General features: G+C 34.9%; 1 protein-coding gene across 1 annotated transcript in view; it reads right to left on the minus strand.

The window, feature by feature from the left end:
- The window catches only part of LOC136028198 (nuclear pore complex protein Nup93-like), a 73,966-nt gene that overhangs the window by 22,265 nt on the left and 29,133 nt on the right, over positions 1 to 22,568 (minus strand). The window contains exons 8-13 of the mRNA XM_065705913.1: positions 19,928 to 20,115; positions 19,322 to 19,513; positions 17,550 to 17,676; positions 7,051 to 7,294; positions 4,556 to 4,792; positions 286 to 440 (exon numbers count right to left, since the gene is read on the minus strand). Of these exons, the coding sequence (XP_065561985.1) occupies positions 286 to 440; positions 4,556 to 4,792; positions 7,051 to 7,294; positions 17,550 to 17,676; positions 19,322 to 19,513; positions 19,928 to 20,115 (1,143 nt within the window). The remainder of the gene's footprint in view (positions 1 to 285; positions 441 to 4,555; positions 4,793 to 7,050; positions 7,295 to 17,549; positions 17,677 to 19,321; positions 19,514 to 19,927; positions 20,116 to 22,568) is intronic.

Below are 22,568 nucleotides of genomic sequence, written 5' to 3' on the forward strand. Positions count from 1 at the left end.
GAAATCACTATCAACAAACGAGAAGCACCGATCCATACTTCCACCGTCCGCATCAATCAGCAGACATACTAGGCATTACAATAAACTAGAACCAGTCAAGAGCCGTACGAACAGATTCGCCAACTCCTTTGTACCATACCAAATATGGTACAAAGGAGTTTTTAATATATTTACTTTCCCCGAAACCCCAAGCCCAAAATTGAAACTCCAAGATCTCTGGGAAAGTCCCAATAAAAGACAGCCCTGGTATTTATAATCCCAGGTTGAAAACCGTAAACTACCTACCTCTGCTGCTTGTATTTATTCAAGAGAAGATTCATAGTAGCTAAAACGACGTCAGGTATATTTCTTCTAATTTCTTCAGCAAGATTTTTAAACATCGAAACGCGTGAATCAACTTCTTCTTGGTTTAAAGGAATGAGTCTTAACTGGGCGATCGTCTATGAAATAGATAAAAATTAACCACAAATACAAAACATGAATAGCAGCATACATAGTAAATAAAAAAATATGAAGCTAATTGCATAGCTTCAGAGCAAGGTGAACAAAAAAATTATTTCCAAAACGTTCTTAAAGTAATACACCATCTAGCTTCTAACACAATCTAGCCTCTTACTAAGTTGTAGAATTATAAGACACATAAACACTTTCAATGAAATGGATTACCTTTCAGACACTCATATGCATGTATATTGGGCAAAATTTATTTTCAAGATCTAGAACGAAGAGGGGGGAAGGATAAGTTTACGTTTTTTGTTTCTTTCAAGGAAATGTCACAATAGGCTATTTTGTGAAATATAAGAGAAACGATGGCAATAACTGCCCCCCCCCCCAATTAGTACTACCGTATATATTTTTTTGTATACTGACCTGAAACATTCTGTTAAACCTCAAAACTGCGGTATTATCCCATGTTTACGTTTGTATAGCCTACATAAGGCAATGAATGTTTTGGAAGATAATGGATATTAACAAAATAGTTATACAAGAACATCTATGGTATTTGGCAGGCAGCACTGCACATACAAATTAATGATAATATTCTATCAAACATTGATCTGCTTTTTTCATTTGGCAACTATGACAGCTAGGTACAACAATTAAATGTTTTGTCCTCTCACCACAGAGTTATAGATTTCTCTGGTCAACTTTGAGACAAATGCCGTAGGTCATCAGCGTGTTCCTAGCACTTGCTTACTTAGATTAGTTACTTAGTCGCTTTACATACTCAAAGGAAAAAAAAATGCAGGAATCACCGTGTAGGAAAAAAAAAAACGATAAAGTCTCAAAAGATTAATCGGATAACCCGTTTCTATCCGTTGTGTAAACTTAGGGTAAAGAGTGTACAAAAAAAATAGCAAATTATTTCGCAATGGATCAACTAATTAAACTGGTTTCGAGAGGCATTTCAATGAGTTTTCTTGAAATTCCGAGGGCTGATTTAGGAGCAGTGGGTGTGATATCATTAATACTTAAGTCACTGTTAAAAGTATGGACTCATAGATGTAATTAAATAAAAAAAAACTAATTTTTTTAGCTGAAAGTAAGGAGCGACATTAAAACTTAAAACGAACAGAAATTACTCCGTATATGAAATGAGTTGTCCCCTCCGCAATCCCTCGCTCTTTACGCTAAAACTTTTAATTGTTTTAAAAAGTAGAATTGTGGCAATAAGTCAAACTTTAGCGTAAAGAGCGAGGGATTGCGAAGGGGACAACTCATTTCATATACGGAGTAATTTCTGTTCGTTTTAAGTTTTAATGTCGCTCCTTACTTTCAGCTAAAAAAATTAGTTTTTTTTTTATTTAATTTCTGAACGTTTTTTAATGAATGCATGTTTGGTTTTGGCTCTCCGCACATAAATTATTAAAATGAAATTTGTATATTAATTCTTTCTTCGGCTAAATGGCTTTCTCTTAGTTTTGATCAGACCATTTTGAGAAATAAGGGGTGGAGAAGGAGGCCTAGTTGCCCTTGAATTTTTCGGTTACTTAAAAAAGCAACTAGGACTTTTAATTTTTAACGAACGTTTTTATTAGTAAAAAATATACGTAACTTAAGAATTAACTTACGTAACAAACTTTCAAAACCTTATATTTTTATTATGTATACGAGGGGGTTTGTACCCTCGTTAATACCTCGCTCTTTACACTAAATCGTAAGTTTTGTCCCAATTCTTTAAGAATGACCCCTGCATCAGAAAGGCCGTAGAATAAATAGTTGAAATTACTAAAAATACTTTAGCATAAAGAGCAAGGTATTTATCTCCTCCTAAATACCTCGCTCTTTATGCTACAGTATTTTTAGAACCCCTCATATGCGTAATAATCTGTGTTCGTTTTAAGTTTCAATGCTACTTCTTCCTTTCATTTGAAAAAACGTTTTCATGTTTATTTTTCATTGTTTTCTTATAGTAATGCTAGAGAATCCTGCGCCCTTGTCATTGAATTTTTCTTCCCCCATGACAGATTCCTCCAAGGAAAGATCCTCCAACATAGCCTCCTCTCCTCAGCCCCACCCCCAAACAAAATATAATCCCCCTGAAAACGTCTGTACACTTCCCAATAACCATTACTATATGTAAACACTGGTCAAAGTTTGTAACTTGCAGCCCCTCCCCCAGGGATTGTGGGGGAGTAAGTCATCCCCAAAGACATAGTTATTGTGGTTTTCGACTATGTTGAACAAAATGGCTATCTCAAAATTTTGATCCGTTGACTTTGGGAAAAAAATGAGTGTGGGAGGGGGCCTAGATGCCCTCCAATTTTTTTGGTCACTTAAAAAGGGCACTAGAACTTTTCATTTCCATTAGAATGAGCCCTCTTGCGACATTCTAGGACCACTTGGTCGATACGGTGACCCCTGGAGAAAAAAAAAAAAAAAAAAAAAAAAAAAAAAAAAAAAAAAAAAAAAAAAAAAAAAAAAAAAAAAAAAAAAAACAAACAAATAAACACGCACCCGTGATTTGTCTTCTGGCAAAAAATACAAAATTCCACATTTTTGTAGATAGGAGCTTGAAACTTCTACGGTAGGGTTCTCTGATACGCTGAATCTGATGTTGTCATTTTCGTTAAGATCCTATGACTTTTAGGGGGTGTTCTCCCCCTATTTTCCTACATAAGGCAAATTTTCTCAGGCTCGTAACTTTTGATAGGTAAGACTAAACTTGATGAAACGTATATATTTAAAATCAGCATTAAAATGCGATTCTTTTGATGTGGCTATTGATATCAAAATTCAAGTTTTTAGAGTTTTGGTTACTATTGAGCCGGGTCGCTCCTTACTACAGTTCGTTACCACGAACTGTTTGACAAGGGATCAGGAAGATACAAGCTTTTCTATAAGAATTCAACATTTTATATTTTTTTATAGATCCACTCTTGGAACTGTATCTGGATCGTTTATCTTAGTTCGAAATGTGTTATATCGAATTATTTCCAAGAGCTTCTTATTGTACATTTTTATGTTTCAACAAGTTCTGTCGATTGACTCAATCTGCTTTACCCGCATCTTGTTTGATTCCATATATATTTAGATGTGTAAGTTTTGTTTCTAAAATGCATAAACCTTCTTTTTGTCAATTTTAGGAGTAGCTAGAAAATTGTCATTTTTATTTGAATTTTTTATTTGAAATTTTACTTATTTTACTAAATTCTATTTGTAGATTACTTGTTTATTATCTTACTTAATTAATTTAAAATTTTAAACGAACATACAGAAACTGCACACTGTGGTAAAGGGGAGGATTTTCTATACGATTCGCTTAAAGATTCCGTTCCGGAATTTACTCATCCGTTCATCAGAAAACTAGTAAGGAAGGACTACAATCAAACTGCAGTCAGCAATTATTTCCTATGCATAGGAAATAATTTCCTATGACTTCTCAGAAAAGGTAATCTGAGACACCCAGCATTGAACTTCAATAATATTTGTTACAACCGGTTTGTGTGAGTTCGTATATCTAAGGGATGTATTTCAAAGCGATCTGCAGTGCTAAGCCATTGATGACATAACAGACTTCGCTACAAAACCATTTTAATGAAATTTAATGTTTAATCTTAGTTAAACAAGCCTAAAGATGAGACGACAAAGGACCGGTCAAACTACTACTTGAGTTTCCATTGATACCTTACAGTTCCATAGCTGCAGGTGAGTTTAAATGCCATTTCTAATTTATGTTCATTAATTAGGCCAAATTAAGAACTTTAGTATATTTAATATAGCGGTTTTGGAGGTAACGATGGCACCAGTTGTTTTCTTCTCAGTTTTGAGCTTGAGTTTCCGTTCTTATCTGTTTCTATACACGAGTTCTGCTGAAAGATCTATCAAGACCTAGTACTTTCTCAAAATGTATTTTTCAATTTTATGTGCGCTGATTTTGGACTGCTGACACGAGAATACAATTTTGGCTAAAGGCATAAAATTACTCATGCTCGAGCTTTTTAAGAAAATGTATGCTATTTATCTATAATGCTATGTAGGTCGCGAAGCTTTATATATTTTTTTCTCTTAATAATAAAGATGTACTTAATCCACAGAAATAAACATGGCTTACGTCCAAGGCCTCATTAACCCGGCCACTGTGATACAATCCAAAAAACGTGGCCAAATCCAACAGAAGATAAAATGTTGAGCTAAGGTGAGAGGGTACTGGACGGCGAGCAGATCGCAAACGCTCAGCTATGTTGTGAGCATGACGTTGAAGGCCGACAATCTTAGCGTCAGTGGTTGCTGGCCGGGAGACATTCGAAGCGAGCAGCCTAATAAGGATTTCAATGACCTTATCATCTTTCTGAAAATAAAAATGAAAGCTAGCAATACAATAGAGTATCTTCTACTTCTAACACCTAAGTCAATTTCCTAATAGCTTCAGATAAATTTTCATGTTTAAAAAAAATATTCTCTTGTTCAAAAATAAGTCACTTTTTGGATACCTTCTACCACGTGATCGTGCATCACAAGTTTAACTATATCCTAACGTGTAGTCAATTGTTTCTAAATATTTTTATTTGCCGCCCACAAACTTGAAAAAAAAATTAAAAAGTGGGCTGTACCACAGTGGACGAAAGAGTCATCAAGATATACATTCAATGTCTTTTGTAACGCAGAAACTACCAGACAAGTCTGAATCCACTGAACATCAGCTAAAAATCAGAATTTGGATTAGAATCATCAGTACTGATGATTCTAATTTCAACACTCTAAAAAACAGTATGAATATGACATAACTGCAGCAGATAGCCTGGGCGCCAAATACAAATTTCAAGTGTTTCCAAAGATGCCTCAGGTGCAACCGTTCTGAGTACATAAGACTATAGAATCAATATATATGATTCTGATTTTCTGATGGTCTACTAGTTCTCAGCTTTGCAGTTCTCAGACATGTTCTCAGAAATTTCAGCAAACTTCTAGTTTGAGTGTTTTATGGCAAGTCGCTTATGCTAATAACCCAAGATCAGTAATTTTAAACATGCTTACTTTTACATATTGAGGATCAGGATAAAAAGTTGATTTACGATGCATATATTGCTTCTAAGCTTCTTGTAATTAGATACTAAATTTTGAGCTTAGATAGGGAAACAAAACCTACAATTTATAAATTTTGACGGTACAATGTTCGTCAAGGTTGATCCCTTTTGAAAGGTCTAGTTCCCTTTTTCGTAAAAATAATGCAACTTTTCTCGTGCTAACAACTCTTGACAGTTTGATTTAATTTAATTAATGTTGCATAGTTGGCTTCAGTTTGAAATTCCTAGTAGGGGTGTAAAGAAGAAGGCTTTAAATAGATCAGATGGAGGGGGGCGTTCGTATTTGTGTTAGCTTCATGCGGCTTAGTAATACAGTGAGTTGTTAGAAATAGTATTTATATTTACCTTTTTTCATGCTGTTATCATGGTTATCGCGTCTGCTTTACGGAAACTAGGTTACAAAAAGAACCACTTTTTTGCCTGTGTTGACACTTTGCCTTTACAGTAGGAAATGACGAAAAGTGGTAGGAGGATGTCAAGAGAGAGTTTTTGATGGGGAGGGAGTTTTTGACGGTAAAGTGATATCAGGATGCATTAGAAACTAGAGACATGAAATCATAAGCATGTAATAACCATTACTAAGATTCTTGAGCAAGGCCGAGCATTTTTGGCATGTTAGCTATAGAGCATTCTAGCCACTATGCGATAGAGTTGGTATGTGTTAATAAGAACACAGTAAAACTCAAAAAGTCTCGGGGTTATACGGAGATTAAAGTATGTTTTACGTCTACCGGCTCTTCTAGCATCATACCCAGCATTAATAAGCCGTTACATTCCTTATGGTTGTTTTTTGTTGTCGAGTAATTTTTATGCAAATTTTTGGTGAGTGCCATAAATTCTATAGAATAAAGCCCTTTAAGTGTTAGGAATTTATGCTGAAGGAGTTAATAATAGAGTTTCTTGTTTCAAGCGTTTAAGAGTGCCTAACGTAGGAAAAATTCGTGATTATCACGCGTGATTACAATTTTGTCCTCTTTATGCGGTTGTCAAGCTCAGGCAGTAATTTTGTTGTTTTTTTGCGACCTATGCGATCGCAATGAACAACTGCGATAAACAACATAATGAACAATTTTTGGGTATCAATGTTAAATTGATGCATGTCCCTCAACCTTTAGTCAGGTCCTTCGTTTTAATAGTGACCTTTTAGCACATTAATTTATTTTAAAATAGACTAAAGAAGTATTTTTGAATGACGAAATAGAAGTTATTTAGATTTTTTGTAATAATTGTTTTTCTAATCTTTTTTTTATTCTTTTTTCATGAAAAAAGGTATGAAGAGAGAGCATTTTTTTTTCTTTTAAATGAATGATTAATCAGTTGAGAGCCAAAAAATTGCAACCGTCTTTTATCAGGTACTTTTTTACTTTCACTTGGCGATTGTTGTAAGCGATATTTATTTTATATCAGTTTGCAAACAAATTAGTCAGTTAATCCGTCTCGTGATGGGCTGAGTTATTCAGACTTAAAATTAAAACAAAGCCTATAATATAGGGAAGAGGGAGCGTGGGTCATTATAACTCACCTTTGCAAGATCATAAATGGCAACAGCATCTTCAAACTGACCACTTGTTTCAGCAATTTCAGCAATATGCTGGATCACTTCCTGGACTGAAATATCAACTCCTTGATAACGATCTATTATCCCAGGGCTGCGACATCCATCAGCCTCAATTTTTCCTAGCAATTGTTCATATTGACGAGTTTCAACTGCTAATTCAGAAATGCAAACAGTAAAGAGATTGGTGCCGTCTGGTGTTTCTAAGTCTCTGGAAGGATATCATCGTTAGCAAAAGCTTGCATTGCTAGACTCCAAATACCAGTAAAATAATATTGGGACAGCCAATTTGATTAGATTTATATCTCCCTTTGGCAGAATCAACATGACAGAATATATGATTTTCGGTAACGGGAATTGACATATAAATTAAATAAACTTTAAGACTACACTGTGTATTTTGTCAAAAAAGATAAAGTGCAGAAAATATCACTTAAAATAGTAGTATATAGCATCTATTGTGTCCTAAACTCAATGCCCTAAAAGATTTATTAGGGGGGGTCAACTATTAAGAGTGCAGTTTAGTTGGTCTACAATACCCCACAGTTGAAAAGCCGTATAGTTTTCAAAAACAATCTAAAAGAACTTTCTAAACTTGAATTCTTCTCAAAAAAAGAAATAAACACCTAGGGTTTATCTCAAAATCTAGCCAAAAAACAAAAACAACATATTTCTTTGTCCTCGCTGTGGCATATCTTTTAGCCATAATCTTTTAATCTTTTAGCACAATTAGCAAAATCTTTCTTTTTTCTTCACTTTCGTTTCTAATTCATTCTACTCTTTGTTGTCGCATGTATTGTGACCGCATATTTCTTTGATCTTAACTTTTGTTTTGACTTGTTTTAATTATTGCCGCCACTTATCTTTGAACCGGATATTTCTTTCTTCTTCCCTTTTGTTTTTGATTCGTTCAATACCCTTTACCTTAGCTGCCCGGATTAGTCTTGTTATATTTTATGGTCTATGTTCTTCATTTGTCCTCTAGGCATTATTAAACTACTTAAAACCCATCTTGTAAATAGACTAATTACATTTTGTATTGTATACTTAGCAATGTTCCTTTAGTAATGTTGCATGCATTATAGATATTAAAACGTTATGTTCACTCTTGCGGGGGGGAGTAATGAAGTAATTTTCTTGAAAATTATTCTCTTGCAATGTAGCCTACTCATAAATCTGACGTCAATCATATAATTTTTCTTTTTATTAATAAGTTTTTTGCGTAATTTTGCCTGCATTATGGACACTAAAAACGATAGAACCACTACTAAGGCAAATATGATGTGGGTATGCTTAACGATTGAATTCATAAATATGACGTCACATACATCAATCTTTTTTTCCAAAATGAAAGTTCTTTACGAATTTCCCCAAACTTTTGACCTATATAGATCATTTTCTTTGGCCAGAAAATTTCAGGATGCAAATTTTCCCGAAAAAATATGGAGCCGTTTTCGAGCAACATACATAAATAAATAAACACACACAATTATTGCTCGTTTCAAGAGATAGTACACACACATATATATATATATATATATATATATATATATATATATATATATATATATATATATATATATATATATATATATATATATATATATATATATATATATATATATATATATATATATATATATATATATATACTAGCTGTTGGGGTGGCGCTTCGCGCCACCCCAAAACCTAGTTGGTGGGGGGGCTTCGCGCCCCCCCAGGCCCCCCGCTCGCGGAAGTCGTTACGCACCATTGTAGTTGTGTCCCTGTGTCCCACCTGTGAATATAGATATATATATATATATATATATATATATATATATATATATATATATATATATATATATATATATATATATATATATGCTTTTAACTACGTAAAACTTGCGAATATACACCATTCTTCGCTGTCCCATTGTCTGTGCATATAAATAGATTGTCAGGTTTACCGACTCTTGAACATGCAACATATAATTGCCCATGGGAAAAACAATCCGTATTCAGATCTATACCTCATTATTCTAATGATTGCCCTTGAGCTTTGTTGATGGTGATTGCTAATCGAACATTTCCTGTGGCCCCGTCGTCATTTATATATCCCTCCTGTGCCCCCCAGCGTCCCCGTTGTAGTTGTGTCCCGGTCGTCATTTATATTCCCTGTGTCCTGGTCGTCATTTGTGTCAAGGTCTGTAATTTCTCTATGAGTTTCCCGGTCGTCTTTTATATTCCCTCTGTCCCGGTCGTCATTTGTGTCCCGGTGTCCCGGTCTGTAGTGTCATCTTATAATGACGTCATGAACATGCAACATATAATTGTCCATGGGAAAAACAATCCGTATTCAGATCTATATCTCATTATTCTAATGATTGCCGTTGAGCTTTGTTGATGCTGATTGCTAATCGAACATTCCCTGTGTCCCGGTCGTCATTTATATATTTCCCCTGTGCCCCCCCGGCGCCCCCGTTGTAGTTCGTATCCCTGTGTGTCGGTCGTCATTTATATTCCCTGTTTCCCGGTCGGTATTTGTGTCCCGGTGTCCCAGTCTGTAATTTCTCTTTGAGTGTCCCGGTCGTCATTTATATTCCCTGTGTCCCGGTGTCGCGGTCGTCATTTGTTTCCCGGTCTGTAATTTCGTCAGTCGACAAACATGACGTCAGTCGACAAGCAACTTCATGACGGCATAATGCTCAATCCTTATAATGACGTCAGTCGACTCGACAATAATGACATCAGTCGAAAGTCGACAAACATGACGTCAGTACACAAACAACTTATTTATCTATATCTATCTTCTATATATATAAAAATAAGTTGTCTGTGTGTGTGGGTCTGTCGGGTGACGTCATGTTTGTGTGTTGACTGACGTCATGAAGTTAGTTGTCGTCATTTTTGTTATGACGGTGACGTCATTAAAGGTATTTAAGACATGCGTTCACGGAGAAATCTATTAATGTTTAACTGTAAAATGACTGATGAACTTACAATGGCAACAGCCGAGGAAAATGATCAAAGAGTCTATGCCAAAAAACTTGCTGCTGATAGAGAAAGTAAGAAAAGAAAGCGTGCCGAGGAATCACAAAAACAGCAAGAAAACAGGCTTGAGGCTGATAGAGAAAGAAAGAACAGAAAGCGTGCCGAGGAACTACCAGAGCAACGCGAAACCAGACTTGCTGCTAAAAGAGAAAGTGAAAAAACAAGGCGTGCCGAGGAACTACCAGAGCAACATGAAACCAGACTTGCTGCTAAAAGAGAAAGTGAAAAAAGAAGGCATGCCGAGGAACTACCAGAGCAACATGAAACTAGACTTGCTGCTAAAAGAGAAAGTGAAAAAAGAAGGCGTGCCGAGGAATCACAAGAACAGCAAGAAATCAGGCTTGCTGCTGATAGAGAAAGTAAGAAAAGAAAGCGTGCCGAGGAATCAGAGCAACCTGAAAGTTATCGCCTGGCATTCAGGTACAGCCCAGTCGATGATTATAGCTTGAGTAGATGTGTTCAAATCGGGACTATGTCTAAAATTAGTCCCTATTGCAAGGCCTTGAAATTCAATGGTGAAACAATGGGAATGTGTTGCGCCTCAGGAAAAGTTAAACTTCCTCTATTGGCTGCACCACCAGAGACATTGAAGACTTTCCTTACTGGAACTACGTCAGAATCTAAGCGTTTTTTATCACAAATCAGAAAATATAACTCATGTTTCCAAATGACGTCGTTTGGAGCCCAAATCGAAAATCCAGATCAATTTATGTCTACTTTCAAAGTAAAAGGGCAAATTTATCATAGAGCAGGGTCCCTTCTACCATTCTCAGGCGAGAATCATAAATTTTTACAATTGTACTTCATCAGTTATAGAAATTCTGAATTGAATGCACGTTGCGAAATTTCTCCCAACGTTGAAAGGACAATCGTTTCCCAATTGCAAGATCTTTTCCATGAAAATAATAATTTAGTGCGTCTGTTCAAAACAGCCATTGATTTGATGCCTGCTGATACGCATAAAATTGTTACTTCCGCTGGCAAAACGCCTCCTGGCTAACATGTGCGTAGATACAATGCTCCAACTATCGACGAAGTGGCAATCGTTATGGTCGGTGATCAGTTTTTACCTCGAGATATTATTCTTCATAAGCGAAACGCTCAGTTCTTAAGAATTGCTGAAACTCATCGATGCTACGATGCCCTACAATATCCTATCATTTTTTGGGATGGAGCCGACGGCTATGACTTTAATATTAAATTGATGAATCCAGCCACTAACAAAGAAATGAATAAGAAATGCAGTGCAATGCATTATTATTCCTATAGACTAATGATTCGGCAGGATGAAGAAAATTATATTTTAAAATGCCGTCAATTGTTTCACCAATACGTCGTTGATATGTATGCTAAAATTGAATCAGAACGTTTGCTATATATCCGCCTGAATCAGACCAAGCTCCGCTCTGAAGAATACATTCATTTGCGAGATGCAGTTATAAATGACGGTAATACCACAAACGTTGGAAGATTAACAATTTTACCTTCGTCATATGCTGGCAGTCCCCGTCATATGCATGAATATGCTCAAGATGCTATTGCGTATGTTCGTCTCTATGGTTGTCCAGATTTATTTATTACATTTACATGTAATCAATCTTGGGACGAGATACTGCAGCTTTTACTTCAAGGACAATCGGCGGTTCATAGGCATGACATTACGGCCCGTGTCTTCCGGCAAAAGTTGAAATCACTGATAAACTACATAGTAAAACTTGAAGTGTTTGGGTCAGTGCGATGCTGGATGTACTCAGTGGAATGACAAAAACGAGGTTTGCCACACGCACATATACTAATCTGGCTACATAAAAAAAATTACTTCGAACGAAATTGATGATGTGATTTCCGCTGAAATACCTGATATATATGTCGATAAGGGGTTACATGATATTATTGTAAAAAATATGATACATGGACCTTGCGGTGCACTGAATGAAAATTCACCATGCATGGCCAAAGGAAGGTGCACAAAGCAATATCCTCGACTTTTAGTATCAAACACAATTACTGGCAATGATGGTTACCCACAATATAGAAGAAGATCTACTGAAGATGGCGGTAAAACAGCAATAATAAAGAAGCGTAACGGTACCACCATCGAAGTAGATAACCAGTGGGTTGTTCCATATTCCCCATTATTATCAAAAACATTTAATGCACACAAGGCAGTTTTTGGCTTGCAGCCCGAAATCAAAGATTTCGACGAAATCGTACAATATCAGGCTGGAAGATACATAAGCAGTAATGAAGCTGTTTGGCGAATTCTTTCATTTCCGATGCATGAACGTAGTCCAGCTGTTGTTCACTTAGCGGTACATTTACAGAATGGTCAACGTGTTTATTTCACGGAAACCAACGTGCAACAAAGAGCCCTGAATCCACCGGATACAACATTAACAGCTTTTTTTTCGCTTTGCAAAAATGATTCTTTTGCAAAAAAACTGCTGTATACTGAAGTGCCTTCGTATTACACGTGGAATACTAAAAATAAAGTATTTGAACGTCGAAAACAGGGTAAGTCAGTCGACGGCCAACCTACCATCTTCAAAGATACCACGATAGGAAGACTCTACACCGTTCACCCCATTCAACATGAATGCTTCTTTCTACGCCTGCTTTTGGTGAATGTACCCGGTCCGACATCCTTTGAGTATTTGAGAACTGTAAACGGTACTATACATGACACTTACCGTAGTACATGCCAAGCTCTGAATTTATTGGAGAATGACCAACACTGGGATAACTGCATCAATGACGCGTGCGAAACGTCAACCCCAAGTCAAATTCGTGCATTGTTTGGCATCATTTTAACAACTTGCTCTCCATCAGCTCCTACAGAGTTATGGGAAAAATATAAGTCAAAAATGTCCGAAGATATACTCCATCGAAAACAGTTAGAGACGTCAGATATGACTTTTGATGTTACATCAGAAATTTATAACTACACTTTAGTTATTATAGAAGATTTGTGCGTACGTATGGCAAACAAACCTCTTCAGGATTTGGGAATGCCTTCACCTAACCGTATCTCTGCTGTTTCGACATGTGTAGAATTGGATCGTGAACAAAGTTACAGTACGAGTGATCTATTGTCGTATGTACAAAATAACAATTCCAAGTTAACGTCGGAACAAAAATACATTTATGATACGATAATGCATTGTGTCGATAACAACGTTGGAGAAATTTTCTTTTTGGATGCGCCAGGAGGTACTGGTAAAACGTTTGTGATAAAACTGATTCTGGCATCAATTCGATCAAAAAATGATATAGCGTTGGCAATTGCGTCGTCCGGAATAGCCGCAACATTGCTGCCTGGTGGAAGAACTGCTCATTCCGCTTCTGAATTTGCATTCTACAGAAACTCCCACGTGCAATATTTCCAAATCATCTGGGATGGGTAAAGTATTGCAGCAATGCAAACTTATTATTTGGGATGAGTGCACAATGGCACACAAAAAATCGCTCGAGGCTCTGGATCAATGCTTGAAAGATTTGAGAGAGAAGTCGAAACCCTTTGGCAGCACATTAATATTGCTTGCGGGAGATTTCAGGCAAACATTACCTATAATACCTAGATCAACTCCTGCAGACGAAATGAATGCTTGCCTGAAAAATTCTAATTTATGGGCACACGTAAAAATATTAAAATTAACTACAAATATGCGTGTCCGATTGCAAAACGATGACTCTGGTCAAACATTTTCAGATCAATTGCTGGCAATTGGAAACGGAAAAATCCCAGTAGACTCAATTTCAGGACGTATACAACTACCTGCTGATTTCTGTAATTTAGTGACGTCCAAAAATGAATTGATTGAAAAAGTATTTCCGAATATTCTAAAAAATTATAAAAATAATAAATGGCTAAGTGAAAGAGCGATTCTCGCACCCAAAAATATAGACGTCCACGAAATCAACAATATTGTTTTGACCAAGATTCGAGACCAGGCAGTCCTTTACAAGTCAGTCGACACAGTTTTGGAACCAAATGAAGCGGTTAATTATCCATCTGAATTTTTAAATTCCATAGATCTTTCAGGGTTTCCACCACACGTGCTACAACTAAAAATAGGCGTACCAATAATACTTTTAAGAAATATCAACCCACCAAAGCTTTGCAATGGCACGCGACTTGCCGTAAAAAAAACAATGGAAAACCTAATAGAGGCCACAATCTTGACAGGGCCTTTTGAGGGTGAGGCTGTTCTTATTCCTCGCATTCCCATGATTCCAACGGATCTGCCTTTTCAATTTAAAAGATTGCAATTCCCAATTCGATTAGCATTTGCAATCACCATTAACAAAGCTCAAGGTCAATCATTAGAAAAATGTGGTATAGATCTTAATAGTGATTGTTTTTCCCATGAACAATTGTACGTTGCATGTTCGAGGGTCGGTAAATCTGACAATCTATTTATATGCAGCGACAATTGGACAGCGAAGAATGTTGTATATTCGCAAGTTTTACGCAGTTAATTTGTATTGTATCTATCTATCTATCTATCTATATAAAAACGAGTTGTGTGTATGCATGTTTGTTTGTTTGTAAAAAGAGCGTTTGCATATGACGTCATTATTAGTACATACGGCTTTGTATATGCACAGACAATGGGAAAGCCAAGAATGTTGTATATTCGCAATTTTTACGTAGTTTAACTCCTGCAGACGAAATGAATGCTTGCCTGAAAAATTCTAATTTATGGGCACACGTAAAAATATTAAAATTAAATACAAATATGCGTGTCCGATTGCAAAACGATGACTCTGGTCAAACATTTTCAGATCAAATTGCTGGCAATTGGAAACGGAAAGCTCCCAGTAGTGGGAAAGCCAAGAATGTTGTATATTCGCAATTTTTACGTAGTTTGAAACACATATATAAATCTATCTATATTCACAGGTGGGACACAGGGACACAACTACAATGGCGCGTAACGACTTACGCGCGCGGGGGGGCTTGGGGGGCGCGAAGCGCCCCACCAACTAGGTGTTGGGGTGGCGCGAAGCGCCACCCTAACAGCTAGTATATATATATATATATATATATATATATATATATATATATATATATATATATATATATATATATATATATATATATATATATATATGTGCAGAATCTTCTGTGCGGCCATAAATAATTTAAAAAATATTCACGTAATTGAGTGTGAGTTTACTGTCCAGAATTAGCTCCATAAATTTTTGTACAATATGTATTGAGGGGAAGGACTACACCTTATATTACAGGACTTTGGGACGCTATTTTTACAATTTTTCCATAAACTTTCAGATCATACAAAATAAACAGTTTTTTTCATAAAACAGATGGGCCCGTTCCCACATAAGCCCAGTTAAAACATGGCTACAAAAATCTACGCGAACACTCATTGCTCAAATAAAAACTGTTCGCAGTAAAGCAGAAATAATGCCTTAGGCTTTTAAGTTGTTTCGGAGACAGCACACTACTCTTATTTGTAGTAAATTCTGTCAGTTTAGAGTTGTACTTGATTACTCATTCTAATTTCTGTTCGTATTAGGATCCATTTAAACATACACAGTCGTACCTGCTGTCTTTACCTATGATTAATCATTTTAATTTATGTTCGACGTAGGGATGTGTACAATTTTGGAGAATTACAGTCCCCCACATTGAAAAACAAGAAACAACAAGACACCACGCATAGTTAGCATGCATTTTCTTTTTCATTTCAAATTTCTTTTCTGCCAGGGCTAGCAAGGTAACAGAGATATGTTTAATGACTCATTTAAAAGGTAATACTCATATCGACGGGCCAAATAGCATATTTCCCGAATAGCGTAAGTTTCAAGTAGCAACTTTTGGGGCAATTCGGTAAGCGAAAGGCTGGGAAACATAACAGGGTCGCCGTTTTAATCTCCACTGTCAAAAGTTCTTAAAAAGAAGCTAATAATCCTCCCTCTTTTTGATGCCCCTCCCGCCCCCTTCGTAAGTGGAAACTACAAAAGAAGTTTAAAAAAAATGCTTAATAAAAAATAAATCACTTGTTTATTTTCACTTTTACGAAAATAGTTAAGTCCTTATATACATATTCTCAATTAGAGCGGTCACACCCCTCTCCCCGACTCTTTATCTGTGTAATAGAGTTTCATATATCTCGAAGGTTTAAGGGAGCTAGGAGGTAAAACTGATATCTAATGCCCTGTTTTAATAAAAAAAAAACTCATGTCGACTAACCTAATTTCATCGCTTAAGTCAAGCAAAATTCTTTTTGTAAGGCATAATGTACACATTCAGCTAAAATTAATTGTTTAAAACAAAGTTTTTCTTACGGAAGTAAAGAGCGAAGTTGAAATGAAAACAAACAAAACTAATTGCTTTGCAGTTAGATGAGTTTTTAGATGAATTCTTTGCAGTTAGAGTTAGATTAAAAAAATGAATTTTTCACACCAATCGGAGAAAAACAATGATTGGCTTATGTTATGGCGTCGTAAGTAAGTAAAACCCATTCTTATCAAATATTTTCTCCTCTTAAGTTTGTTTTGCCCACTGTGTTTTCAGTAAGACTCAAGCCAATCGGAACAGACTAAATAGGAACCTATTTTGGGCGCCACCGATCAACACGAATATTTTGTTCAATACTTTTTGTGTCCATTGAGGTTCTCTTGTCCCTATCTACAAGTCCGGTAAGCTCGAGAAAATCTGACAAAAGATAACTTGCTACCCCGTTTAAGGTGTCACTTATCAATAGAACTAAACTCCAACATGCTTTCTCTTACATTGAGGTGCACCTCGCCCTGTATACATACTCTGAAAGTTTTAAACCTATCAAACATAAAACAAATTTAGGCCCATTTTCGGGCGTCACATATCAAAACACAAAAAATTAGTTAATTTTTCCCATTTGGAAAAGGGATCAATCCCTGAAAGTTTCGAGTCAATCAGACATCGAAGAACAAGTATTACCCTTAATTTCTACAAAAGACCTATTTTAAAATAATTCGCGAATTCTATAATTTACGATCCTTATCCCAAAGCTGGAAGGTCATGTATTCCCCAGAGCCATATTTATTGAAGCTATCGACAGGTTTTGGCTAAACCACCATCTCCAAATTTCGATCTGACATCATGTTGGGTTACGGGAGGGCTGGGTAGCAAAAGAAGACACGGGAGGCCTGGGTGCTGATTTCCCTGCAATCACTTTTGACCAATAAAGGGACACTAGGATTTTCACATTACAATCGAATCATCCCTTCCAAATGTTCTACCACCACTTCAGGCAAATAAAGTGGCAGGGGGAAAAATATATGGGAGGCATAGGGCTAGCGGCAACCCTAGAGCGCTACCTCTTGTAGAATACTTCCATAGTATTAACAAGCGAAGTTGACAAATGCTGCAAAAATCAGAGAAATATCAGTGAAAAAGAAATGGATAGTAAAATTATGTGACTAACCTTAGAAAAAAGTAATAATTTAGGGCTTCTTTGATATTGGTGTTCTCGAATTTCTTTGTATAAAGCATAACCAAACGAGCCAAATTAAGACGTCGCATAGGAGGTTTATCTGTTGGAACCTTTGAAACTAAAAGAGAAAATAATGAACATTAATGGTCAAAGATATACTACTTAGTTGGACATATTGGAAGAAGAATAATAGAACATGTATGTTAAGAGAATATTTGAGATTATGTTGCTGAAAAAAAAATTGTTTCCGTTGAAAACTTTTGTTCTCATGAACAAAACTCAATTTTAAAAAGACAAGAATTTAATCAATCTATGAGACAAACAATAAAAAAAAAGAAAGAAAACTAGCAGTTATTTTATTTAAAGGGCAAATCACTTGCTGAGAAAGATGTAAAGGATTTTTTTTTACACGTTTTTATTATATTTTATTACTTTTTTTACATTTTTCAAATTTTATTCTATATTTTAAATTTTATTATTTTCATTATATACTTATATGTTAAGCAAGGAGAAAGCACTAGAGCGTCATTAAAAGAACGGTTTAGCTTTCGACAGTAAAAATGTGCTGTGGTGTTTTTGGTTAGAGGGAATGAAGTTACGCAAAGCTATGCGTCGTTATAAGGTATAACCTCGAGAAACAGACAATTAGATTTGATAGATTCGGCGTCTAGGAGGCTCAAACACAAGAAGTTGTGTAGTACTAGGAATAGAATATAAGCCTTAATTTTCTAACTGCCCTGACGAATCTACGCAATGCATTTGAATTCAAAGAACAAAGCTACGTATAAACCGAATTTTAACTTGAAAGTGAAATTAAAAATGCCCTCCAAAAAAAAAAAAAAAAAAAAAAAATGAGGAGTTTAATTTAGAACATACTGTAAAGAAATGAACCCTCGGACTAACAGAATTATCATAGTTAGCAAAACTATAGCGAGAGTAATCTTACACAAGATATAATACAGATTTCGCTTGATTTTCACAGGAAATTTAATTTTGTATCTAATAGACGATTTTCAATATGTATTTACAAGCCGTCTCCTCAAAACTTGTCTAAACTAAAAATTGCGGAAAAGGCTATTGAGAAAGTTAATTATTCATTTTGATAATACTTTTGGAGCCTTAAACATGAAATAGATTGCATTTTATCTTTTAAATCGACAAGATACAGATAATTGAAAGAGTTTATAATCTTCGGCTTGATATTGAAGACCACACTGTACATACCTGCTTCTTATCAGAATTCAAACAAAACATGCCAAGTTCATATTGTTTGTAATGTTCTTACGGCATAACTACTTAAGTTTTCACGAACGTCCCTGATACTAGCATAACTATTCCAAATTTTAATCTGAAATACCTATTGGCCGAAGATCGAACCACTTGAAATACATCTTCGGGACTATCGTTCTCTAATTTCATTTAAAAACGGATTAAAGCACCAATTAAAAATACTTAACAAATTTAAATTAAATACATTTTTTCAAAGGCTAAAAACTTAGTCTAATCACCTTTTTTCTATGGTCTAATTTTGAACTCTTTTTCAAAGATTTTGCAGGGGCAGTAAGAACCTGTACATTCACTATATTTGTACACCTTTACTCATCCCAAAAAGAGAAAGAGAGAAAAAGATAGATTGATAGATATGTAGATAGATATATAGATAGATAGATGGATGGATAGATAGATAGATAGATGGAGAGAGAGAGAAAGAGAGAGAGGGGAGAAAAAGAGAAAATAAAGGTAAAAGCTGAAAAACTTCTTACTAAGTGGTGACTGAACAGATTCAGGAAGAAGAAGAAGCTTCGTTTCCCTCAATGCCAAGGCAACATGAATCGCCAAAGTCCTCCATTTATCAATTCTGGAAAGGAATTCCACAGCAGCTTCAAATTGAGAAGTTAGGAAAAGAACCTCAAAGTATCGAAGTGGCTCTTTATACGCATCAAAGTGCCGTTCACCTAAAGAAGAAGAATAATTACACGTTAGCGGCTGCTCCGCCCTATAACCAAGGACTTGTGCGCTAGAAACTCTTTAATTCAAAGGTCCAGGTTTACTATCATTTCTTGACTATATATGAATAAATATCTATATCTATCTAATAAACAAATACAATTCTTACATTTTAACTTATTACTGATTTGTCGTCACCACTTCTTTTCACTTTGTTATCCTTCAATAAGTTTAACATACCTGCAAACGAACAAAATAACTAACGCCCCATTATCCTACAATACATAATCGTAGGTAATTGAATTTAGCACACTGCCCAAACGAACCCACGACCCATGCATCGCATTCCTACAGTAAGAGGTAAAAAGATATTCAAGAAAAAAAATCTTTCCACGTAAAACAATGCATAACAAGACAATTACCATATTCTTCAAGAATCAAGCTTTGAAAATAGGAAAGAGTAAAACGGATTTCTCTTGATGCCCCCATTTCTTCTTCTCCATCTGCTCGGAGTTGGCAAATCTTAATCCAGAGATAATCCTCTGTAGTTGATGCAATCTCCGAGTGATCTTCGCTTGGATCACAACTAGCGATAATGCAGTAACAAGCTCTGAAAGATAAATTTTCTTTAGGGTTTTAGTTATAATTCTTATAATATATATATATATATATATATACATATCTATATATATATATATATATATATATATATATATATATATATATATATATATATATATATATATATATATATATATATCTATATATATAAAAATAAGTTGTCTGTGTGTGGATCTGTGGATGGATCAGGTGACGTCATGTTTGTTCGCATATGACGTCTGAATTATTTCACACTAATACAAAATAAGAAAAAAAACTAAAAAAGGTAAAAACTACAAAAAAACTAAAAAGAAAAAAAAAACTAAAAAAGCTAAAAAACTAAAAAAAAACTAAAAAAAGGTAAAAAACTAAAAACTAAAAAAAACTGAAAAAACTAAAAAAAGGCAAAAACTACAAAAAAAACTAAAAACTAATAAAAAAACTAAAAAATCTAAAAAACTAAAAAAACTAAAAAAAGGTAAAAAACTAAAAAAAAACTAAAAACTAAAAAAGAAAAAAATGAAAAGACTGAAAAATAAAAGAGAAAAAGAAAACTAAAAAAATATGAATAAAAATACAAAAAAATAAAAAAGATAAAAACTACAAAAAAACTAAAAAGAAAAAACGAAAAAAAACTAAAAAAGCTAAAAAAATAAAAGAAGCAAAAATCTAAAGAAGGTAAAAACTACAAAAAAAAAGAAAACAAAATAAAAAAATCTAAAAAAGCTTAAAAACTAAAAAAAACTAAAAAAAGATAAAAAACTAAAAAAAAACTAAAAAAAGGAAAAAACCATAAAATAAACTAAAAACTAATAAAAAAAAATAAAAAAAGCTAAAAAACTAAAAAAAACTAAAAAAAACTAAAAAAGGTAAAAACTAAAAGAACTAAAAAAGAAAAAAACTAAAAAAAGGAAAAAACTGAAAAATAAAGGAGAAAAAGAAAACTAAAAAAATAAAAATAAAAATAAAAAAACTAAAAAGATAAAAACTTCAAAAAAAACTAAAAAGAAAAAAGAAAAAAACTAAAAAACCTAAAAAAAGGTAAAAACCAATAAAAAAAAACTAAAAACAAAAAAAGGGAAAATATTAAAAATTTATTTCATCATAAGTTTTCAACTGACGAAATTACAGACCGGGACATCGGGACACAAATGACGACCGGGACACCGGCACATAGGGAATATGAATGACGACACTCAAAGAGAAAGCGACCGGGACAAAAGGAATGTTCGATTAGCAATCAACAAAGCACCGGGACACAAATGACAACCGGGACACAGGGAGTATAAATGACGACCAGGATATAAGTAAAAAAAACTAAAAAAACTAAAAAAAAGGTAAAAACTACAAAAAAACTAAAAAGAAAAAAAAATAAAAACTAATAAAAAAACTAAAAAATCTAAAAATCTAAATAAACTAAAAAAGAAAAAAAATAAAAAAGGAAAAAAATAAAGGAGAAAAACAAAACTAAAAAACGAATGTATATACAGACCGGGACACCGGGATACAAATGACGACCGGGACACAGGGAATATAAATGACGACCGGGACACAGGGACACAACTACAACGGGGACGCCGGGGGGCACAGGGGGATATAAATGACGACCGAGACACCGGGACACATGGAATATAAATGACGCCCGGGACACTCAAAGAGAAATCACAGACTGGGACACCGGGACACAAATGACGACCTGGACACAGGGACAAAACTACAAAGGGGATGCCGGGGGGCACAAGGGGATATATAAATGACGATGGCGACACAGGGAATGGTAGATTAGCAATCACCATCAACAAAGCTCAAGGGCAATCATTAGAATCATGAGGTATAGATCTGAATACGGATTGTTTTCCCATGGACCATTATATGTTGCATTTTCAAGAGTCGGTAAACAATCTATTTATATGCACAGACAATGGGACAGCAAAGAATGTTGTATATTCGCAAGTTTTACGTAGTTAAAAACATATATATATATATATATATATATATATATATATATATCACAGGTGGGACATAGGGACACAACTACAATGGCGCGTAACTAATATGGCGCGTAACGACTTACGCGCGCGGGGGGGCTTGGGGGGGGGGCGCGAAGCGCCCCCACCAACTAGGTGTTGGGGTGGCGCGAAGCGCCACCCCAACAGCTAGTATATATATATATATATATATATATATATATATATATATATATATATATATATATATATATATATATATATATATATATATATGAAAAGAAAAATCACCAATGCAACAGCACAAACACATAAAAAAAAAAAAAGACAGAAGGAGAAAAGGAAGACTGTTTTCCTACACTAGTGATTAATATAGATCAGCACTTGAATGAGGCCTTAACCCTACTCATCCATACAATCACATAGGTCAAACAGCATGCAAGTATATACATCCAAAACCACAACAAAAGTAGGCACGATCATTCCTGACCTGTCT

This window comes from Artemia franciscana, chromosome 6 (genome assembly GCF_032884065.1).
Source record: "Artemia franciscana chromosome 6, ASM3288406v1, whole genome shotgun sequence".
Lineage (NCBI taxonomy): Eukaryota > Metazoa > Arthropoda > Branchiopoda > Anostraca > Artemiidae > Artemia > Artemia franciscana.